Source organism: Chenopodium album, chromosome 10 (genome assembly GCF_948465745.1).
Source record: "Chenopodium album chromosome 10, dcCheAlbu1.1, whole genome shotgun sequence".
Taxonomy (NCBI): Eukaryota; Viridiplantae; Streptophyta; class Magnoliopsida; order Caryophyllales; family Amaranthaceae; genus Chenopodium; species Chenopodium album.
Genome location: NC_137843.1, coordinates 2,963,614 through 2,972,796, shown reverse-complemented (window position 1 = coordinate 2,972,796; position 9,183 = coordinate 2,963,614). Strand labels below are relative to the sequence as shown.

Below are 9,183 nucleotides of genomic sequence, written 5' to 3'. Positions count from 1 at the left end.
AGGGGGGGGGGGGGGGGTGACTTGGCGAAGGAGTGGAGGAAAAATCAATCAAATTTCATTTTATGGATGTCTAGAGAACGTCTCATTTCTTGGAAATAAGCATGTGGTTTCATTACTTTACACTATCGTCATTATGTGGTCTTCCTAACTTATTTTTTCATTAACTTCATTAAACCAAATATAAAAGCGTGTAAAACGCTCTCGATACTTAATTATTTGGGGTCGGAGGAAGTATAGGTTGCATAGCTACAGTATTCCAAGTATCCAGAGGTTAGGTGATGGGCTTTATCTTAGTGGGTCAATTTAAAAATTGAGGTCCACTGGGCCTTGCAATGCTAGAATCCGGTGAAGTCTCACATGATGACTGAGGATTCCTTTTGAATATTATTAACGATTTTCTGAAAACTATAAAATGTTACGAGTTACATATTGAAAAAGCATAATCATTTTTGTGAAACGGAGGGAGTATTATTCTTAGATGCTCGGAATAATTTGGGGAAAAATCTTGCTTTATTCATTCATATATACTTTAAACTGTATCAATTCGAATAAAACCAAAGTATGGATAGTAACGTGGGAGTATTTAATCACACCACCAACGGATATGAAAAATTTGGCTTTGCAACCAAAGGTCTCCAATTCCGCATAAACTAAAATATGGGTTCCAAAAAACTCCCACATAGTGCCATGATTCCTCATTGTCTAATACAGAGTACCCTTTTTCTTTCGTTGTCTTAATTTTTGTCTATTTCTATGAATAATTGGTTTGATGTTACCTAAAACTTTGTGATTGTCATACATGGTACAGTAGATTTTTATGAATTTTTTTTAATGTAAGCTTGTGTGTTGAATGATAAAGATCAAATGATCAATGATTTAAGACCATTCAATCTGATGTTTTATTTCATTCATTTACAAAATTACAATGGGTATCAAATGTGTAATTACAATATTTTAAGAGCTTGTAAATATTATACAGGTTATCTTGAGGATTTTCCTAGGTGATATAAGGACGGATCTAGGAGCTAGCTTACCAAGGCCATGGCCCTCCCTATTCCCATAAAATATTTTGAGTTATGTGTTGAATTGTTGTAAATATTTAATATAAAATTATTAGTTGGCTGAGTTGGTTTGTACAGCAATTGGTAATCAATACATCTCCTGGTGTTGGAGGTCATGCCTATGACTAACATTTTTTTTTTTTTTGGATTTAAATTTTTGGCTACTTAATTTGTATGGCCTGTCCTATACTAAAATCGATTTAATTGTCACATGAAAGATAATATAATAAGTACTGTCTTTGTCTCAATTTAATTGTCACATGAAACATTGTAAAGAGTTTTAGGTGATAAGTTGTTTGATATCTTTAATTATATTGTAATCGAAAAGAATATATAATGATTAAGAAGTAGTGGAGGATTTTGTAATCAAATGAGAATGAGATTAGCCCCAAATTTTTGTTGCTGGAAAAAAGAGGTACTAAAATATTAATGTGTCCATGTCAAAATTCTTGATGATTAATATTACAATTAAATTAGAATGGACGTAAATAGAAAATGGTACTACAATTAAATTTTACAATGGGAATACGAATTCGGACTTACTCATAGGTCAGCCTTTGTTATGATGAGCTTGTAAAAGTAACAAATGGTGCAAGTACTATTCTTCTTGCTATCTTGCATAAAACTCAACAGTACTCAACTACGAGTAGCTCTTAAAACGAGCTCTTATACCTAATTCAGTGGACTCGGAGGTTATAGTTCGTATGTTGGTGGATCCAATTCCCCCCAACTCTCCTTATATTCATTTGTTACGAAAGTGTAAGACCTTAATTGCTAAGCGTGATTGGGAACTTACAATTAGTCATTGTTACAGAGAGGCTAATCGGCCCTACAGATTGGTTAGCTAATTATGGAGTAACGGCTACTGAAAAGATAGTCATCTGTGAGGCGGTCCTGGAGAATTTTCGAACCGTTTTATTGAAGGAATTGAGGGGAGTAACAAGGGCTAGGATGATCCCAACCGAAGCCACTTGAAGTAGAATAAGAGGCTGCTTTGTGGTGTTTAGCTTAGCAGCCTAGTTTAGTCGTTTGTTTCTTTGTTTTCTTTGTTTTATCTTTTTCTGTCAGGTTTGCTGCTTTCGTTGTTTTTCTTTTCTAGTTCTTTGTTCTAGGTTTTTCCTTTCTCTTTTAGGGGCTTGCTCCTCGTGTGCACCCAAAAAAAAAAAAGAAGTATTTATTAAAATTGTTGATGAATGTACTTTAGGAGGTTTATTTTTTATAAAAAAAAAAAAAAAATTAAAATTGTTTAAACTAACAGTGAGAAAACAGAGATATAATCTCAATTCTGTTACTAAGTCCTCATTTTTTTTATATACTACAATTAGGCTATGTTTGCTTCACCTTAAAAAAATAATATAATGTAAAAATAATTTCAGTTCAGTAAAACTTCAATTTAGTAAAAATAATTTCAGTTCAGTAAAAATAAGTTCAGTTTAGTAAAATTCAGTAATCGTAAAGAAAAAATATAATAGAAAAGCATTAAAAATAATTTTAGTTGAGCAAAAATAATTTCAGTTCAACAAAAATAATTTCAGTTCAGTAAAATTAATTTCAATTCATTTAAAATAATTTCCGTTCAGCAAAAATAATTTCAATTCAGTAAAAATAATTTCAGTTAAGCAAAAATAATACGAAGTGAACGAGGCCTTATACATTGTGTATTATGAGTATTGTAATTCTGTAACCTTTTACTTTGGATCCATGTATACATTTACTCTAAATAAATCAATAACGGAGTTGATAAGAAAAGTGATGTTAAGCGGGAAAGGGGAAATAAATCAAAGTTTTTATTAGAGAATAACGACACAATATGATGAATTTTCAGTATTTTAAGTTTTAGATTGCAGAGTAGATCCAAATTTAGAGTAATATAAATTTAAAATTTACAAATTTGCATGAATCAACATCGATGAAAATTCCATCATGAGAGTGAAGGGTAGCTCAAGTGGTTAGAACTACTATTCCGGTTCCAAAAGATATTAGGATCAATTCTCACCTCCGCCTTTTGTGGTTCTCTTAAAAAAAAAAAAAAAAAAAAAAAAGAAGAAATTATCATAATTCATAACTCTCTTTTTCCAATGTTGTACCATTTTTTTAATAGAAGATGATCGGGCCATTTAAATATTAAAAATCACCTCTTTACGTTGATAACACTTTATAAAACAATATTTGTTGGATAAGAGATCACGATAACGTTACGTATGAGAGAAAAAATGTGCTCAAATTAATTGACAATGACTAAAAGTTGTGCAACTTGAATGTTAATTTACCCTAATAAAGGCATAGGGTATATTACTTGTTTGAGTTGGTTGTACAATTTAAGATGTTTTAATCTAATTTGGGTAAGAATGCAGAAAAACAATTGATATTATTTAAGACAATTCAAATTTTGACTAATAGATTATTTTTTGTGGTAACAATCGGGGGCTTATTCATCAGTTGGATAATTACGATTATTTTTAGCTCAAAATGTAATGCAATGAAGATATTAATGAAATGATTAAAAAGTGCATCAGGAAATGCTACTTGTTACGGTGTCAAGTGTGTCTTTTAGCATATATATTGTACTCCTTCCGTCCCCTTTTGATAGTCTCTTATGGGCATTTTTCACGGGAATTAATAAACACAAATAAGAATAGTAAAAGTACATTGAAAAAGTAAATTGACATTGGGTATGTAAAAAAATAGAGAGAGAAAGTAATAAAAGTACTGGGAAAATAAAATTTACATGGGAAAGTTAACTTTGTACAAATATTGTTGCAAATTGGAGGGAATTTTGGTAAAAAAAATTAATATTAATGGTTGTTGGAAAAAGCAAATTGGGTGAATATTTTAGGACTAAAATTTGCTCATCAGGGACTATTATTTGGGGACGGAGGAAGTAGTTTATCTCAATCAAGTGTAACAACAAAATACATTATTAATTATGTGTATTTGATATTATTACATATTTTTCAAAAATTTGATTGAAAATTTACATTTCTTTAAACCTTTGATAGTTGTCGAACATAATATTATTTAAATTCATATTCAGTACTCCGCATGTCCTTGTGATAATATATATGTAATGAATTCTTAGTATTTATGTCATTTTTATATATAAACTTGAATGTATGGTATAAATAAAATTTGTTTAGAGGTATTTGAAATAATTTTTAAATAAAGTTTTAAATTAGTTAATAGATTTAATTTGAAATAATGTTATAGTATAAGGTCTTGTTCACTTCACCTTATTTTTGCTAAACTGAAATTATTTTTAAAATTTTTTTAAAAAAAATTCTAAGTAATAATACAGAGTTGTTGAGAGAAAATATTATACCGTACTAAGAATTGACACGTTGACGTCTGTTTTACTTATTTATATACGGAGTAGAAGATTAATATTTCCTATTAGCACTTTTATTTCTTTTCTCATTAAGGGGGTGTTTGGTTCAAGCATATTAGGTATAAGATATGGGTTTGGAATGACCAAAACCCATACCTTGTGTTTGTTTATAGAAATTTCATTTTTCAAACCCATACCTCAAACCCCCAAGGTATGGGTTTTTGAAACCCAAGGGGGGAGGTGGGTATGGCTCATACCCATACCTTTAGTTTAAAATTAAAAGGAAAACTATCATTCCTAGATAAAAACCAAACACATGAAATCAAGTATCAAGTTCCAACCCCACACCACCCAGATTTCATTCTTCATTCCAAACCTATACCATTGTTTGAACCAAACGCCCCCTAAAATACATGTTATTAACTATACCAATACTGTATGCAATATAGTATCATTTGTAATTTGTTTTATAAAGGTAAGAAAAATAGAGGCTATTAGAAGACCCTCTTCATAGGAGAAACTCCTAATATATATGTCATAATATTATATATAATACGGAGTAATACGTAGTAATTATTATTGCGATGAATTAAAAATAGAGAGTAATTTGATAATGGCAATACACGTAGCACAGTATTAGTTTTGGACTTATTAGGTGCCATAAGAAAGTTCTACACAATAAAAATCTATACATAATTATTGACAAATGGAAAAATAATAAATTTGGTATGACAAACATGTGAATTACGGATGTACCACTCTAACTATATGCTTATCCATAAAACTCACGCCCTTATAATTTCTTTTTTGAAAAAAATAAAATCACTTCTGATTCCCCTATATCATTTCTTTAATTTAACACCCTTGATTTTAAAAAGTGAAAAGACAAACAAAAAGGAATTAAAAATAAATAAATAAATAAATAAAATTTCAAGATTCTATTTTACGCGAGGAACCGTTTTCGTTTTCCTCCCAATATTATTCTGTATATATCCCTATAAATAAGTTGTTATTCTTGAATTTTTCTCCTCTCATTTTCTGTCATGCTTATCTTCCAACTGTAAGTGTGAACCTATTTTCTCACTCCTCATAAATCAATATTCAAATTAAAAGCTAATCAATTTAACAGACAAATAATGGCATCAAATTTTCCACAATTGAGTTTGAGCCTGCCAAATCCTCCCGAAGTTTTAACCCGATTTTTAGTCGCCGGAATATCGGATTTGGGTGAACTTTCCAAGCTTAATGGTTTTATTATCTGCCTCGAAGACGAGCTTAAGAAGATTCAGGCATTTCATCGTGAACTCCCCCTCTCTTCCATTATCCTAAACGATGGTTCGTTTTCTTTAATTATTTCTTCATTTTTTTTTTATTATAATTGTTATAATTTTTTGTCGTGCGAATAATTTGAATCATTTTTAATAATTGTTTAATTATGGGTTAATTACAGCAATTAGCAAATTGAAAGAGGTTGCAAAGAAAAATGAGGAAAAACAATTTGAGAAGAAGACATGGATGAGCTCTGCTCAGCTATGGAGTTCGGTAATTTTTAATTTTAAATTTTTTTTTTGTAATTTGAAGTTGTTGAGGACAAAATGGTAATTATAAGCTTTAAACATTACAGACAACAGAAGGAGGCGGCGACTATGAGCCGCATAAAAATGAGGGGAAAGGGACAGTTTTGTCTTTCGACAAAAAAGTTAGAGAAGATGTCACGGGACTCTCGTTGGTCCCTCCCGGTCTGAACACTCCTCCTGAAGTGATTGAACCCGGTTCAGCTAAACTTCGAACCGGCGGAATATTTTCCGGTTCAGTTTTTGCTAAACCAGCAATCAAACCGTCGTATCAGACGACTAGAAAACGACGTCGGTGTTGGTCGCCGGAGCTTCATCGGCGATTTGTAGATGCCCTCGAAAGCCTCGGTGGGGCCCAAGGTGAGGTTACGTGCTACTAATTGGAGTTTCAATTTTTAGTAATCCTAACAAAAATTAGTTTGGTGATTCAAACTTCAAAGTATATAACGACAACAAACAACATTAAAGCATTAATCTTAATCCTAATGATACTTTGAATAATTCAAAGTATAAGAATAATATTTTCATAATTGACTAATATGGTGTTGTTTTTCATGGTGGTAATTTTTGCTAGAAGTTGTTAGGCATGCTATTTTAATTTGGTAATATTAGTGAAAAAGAGATTGGTAACGTTTGTTGCAAACCTTGTAAACTTGTAATAGTAGTACTTGCTGATTTGTTATGATACAAAAATTTTATTGCTTTTGTAATGCAAAAAAAATTATAGGACCAATAATTTTAATTTATGATGCATAATTAGTATTTGATAGAAAGTATTATATGTTGTTCATGTGTTACATGTTTGGTTTGCAGTGGCTACTCCTAAGCAGATAAAGGAGCTCATGAAAGTGGATGGGCTCACTAATGATGAAGTTAAAAGCCACTTGCAGGTGAAATTCTTTTGTACTGTATGTTCTTTTCTCGTGTAATTCATCTTGCATTGATATTGCGTGACTAGTGACATGCAAGAGATGAGGGACGTTCATATTCATACATGTTACTTGGTAATATGATGATCCGTCGGATTGGGTAGATTCTGGTTCGTTGCACCTTGGTTTTGTGGTCGATAAATTATTTTCTGGTGGCTTCTAATCAAGTTTTTGAGTTTAGTTAAATTTTTGCAAGGTTGTTGTTCAACTTGGTACTCCCGCATGTAGTACACTAGCTTGAAAGTTGAAACTTACTTGGTTAGTATAGGACAAGGGCAATAATAGGCGGGAGAAAATGGTTTTCGTAGATGTTCATTTGATTTTCTTTAAGAGATCTCAAAATGTTTGCTTCTTTGCCTATATAATGCAATGGAAGGCCGGAACTACTTCTATCCTAGGCTCAGTAACTAAATGTATTGCCTGCTTACTCATGTGCAGAAATATAGGCTTCATGTTCGAAAGCTTCCAGCTGCTAGCAAAACCAATCAATTGACAACTGACTTAGGAATGGACTATGGAGATCAGCTTGAATTAGGCTGCTTGACAACGGACCTTCAGCATTCAGGTTCTCCAAAAGGCCCACTTCACTTGGGGGAGTCGAGGAAATGCAACTCTTCTAGTTTCGAAGAGGATGAAGAGGAGAAATCTGATGGCCAGAGTTGAAAGGTTTAGCATCATATATAGATCATGAGAGAATTGACATACATTAATTTATAGGTGAGTGCTAATCATACACACCTTTGGAACTAGGGTGGGTATACTTGGTATAATAATAGTATGTATAATGTACTGGAATAGTAGAATGCAGAGGTTTGACATGCATCGAAAACTATTGAATGTAACGAAGGGAGATGCTGGGAACTGCTACGCTCTCCATTTGGCATTTGCCCTCATTCGGGGCTTTAGTGAGGAGGGAAGAGGCCCTAACAAATTTTGCAGCGAGATTTAGGAATATCTCTTTTTCCCTATTGTTTGTACTGACTTTGAGTTATAAAATAACATTGTGCCTCCTCTGCCTCTTCGTTACATTTACTTGAGATGCTGATGTGCTTAACTTCACTGTTAGTACAAGCGAAATATGCAATTGCATTTTTGTAATTGGTTATTTTTCAGTCACCAAAATTCACTCAGCTTTTGATCTCTGCTGGTATATTACCGCCATTACAGGAATTATCACCCCACTTTTATGATTTCATCCTCGACCCCCTGAGAACAAAGTTAGTTCCGGGGAGATTTCATAGTGCACAATTTCTTTGTTCTCTTTGTTTGATTGACATAATGCAACAACCTTTGTAAAGAAAGTATTGAGTAGAACATGTTTCGAATCGATTTGTAGCCCAAATGTACTGCATAATGCAGAAGTAGTACAGTTTCCCGTGATAGAGATCTTAAAACAAAGTAGTACGTACGTAATTAGAGAGTTGATGTGAAAGTGTTGAGGAACTATTCTGTGCAGTGGCGTACGTGGCGTGGCACGAAGGAGGAGACAGTGGATAGTCTATTCAGGAAGCAATAATGTGTGGTAATAATTCAGTTGGAGAAATATGGAGGGTTGAGAATGATCTGAAATTCAATGGGTAATATATTCTTTGAGAGTTTTGGCTATTTTGAAGATATTTGCTGTCTATGATTAATAATTCTACGGGTATTAAAAAACAGGACCCATTCATGCATCTTATTGTCTTGTTGTTTTCACGGTATTAAAGTGAATGATGAAATAGATCTTCAAGAGTTTGTAATTAATGGAACAATCTATTATGATCTGATCTGGACTCTGGAGGAGGATGAATATTTCAGCTTCCTACATACGGTGTACTAGAGGTGGAGTTATGAGTGACTTGCTGACTTATGACTTGTACTATGCTCCCTATGTGCAATGGAATATTACGGAGTAATATTTTGAACGAGACGAAATCAAATATAATACAATAGTAATATTTGGATTTGTGTTTTTGAAGACTAGGCTAGAAAATGAGTTTTATACTACACCATATTTATGAGGAATGAAATTTTTAGAAGACTAGTGGTTTTAGTTGAACTCATAAAAAATCTGAAAAATTCTATTTACTATTGTATTATATTTTGGAAATCAATTAAAAAAGAATACATCAAGTATAAGTTTAGCATTCTTCTACTAGCCTAGACACCTAGTGGTCGGAACCCTATTTGATACAAGTATACAACTCATACAAGCAATAGTTGACTAATTGTCGATTTGAAAATATTGAAACCTCCTAAAGTGTTAGGGTTGTAAAATTTAGTGTACATTAAAATAGTAAAATTGTTATTTTTGA

At 32.2% G+C, this 9,183-nt stretch overlaps 1 protein-coding gene across 1 annotated transcript; it reads left to right on the top strand.

Annotated features, from left to right (window-relative positions):
* Positions 1-5,368: 5,368 nt before the first annotated feature.
* Positions 5,369-7,905, top strand: LOC145563121 (transcription factor HHO5-like). The gene is made up of 5 exons (XM_081623544.1): positions 5,369-5,721; positions 5,837-5,928; positions 6,011-6,320; positions 6,774-6,850; positions 7,328-7,905. The coding sequence occupies exons 1-5, from the start codon at positions 5,523-5,525 to the stop codon at positions 7,550-7,552; spliced, it is 903 nt and encodes a 300-aa protein (XP_081479670.1). The 5' UTR covers positions 5,369-5,522; the 3' UTR covers positions 7,553-7,905.
* The last annotated feature ends 1,278 nt before the right edge of the window (positions 7,906-9,183 follow it).

Bases quoted from the DNA above. Each gene is read 5' to 3' on its own strand.
- LOC145563121 (XM_081623544.1), top strand. From the start codon at position 5,523: ATGGCATCAAATTTTCCACAATTGAGTTTGAGCCTGCCAAATCCTCCC. The intron at 5,929-6,010 runs GTAATTTTTAAT...TAAACATTACAG, and splicing joins CTGCTCAGCTATGGAGTTCG to ACAACAGAAGGAGGCGGCGA. The intron at 6,851-7,327 runs GTGAAATTCTTT...ACTCATGTGCAG, and splicing joins AAGTTAAAAGCCACTTGCAG to AAATATAGGCTTCATGTTCG.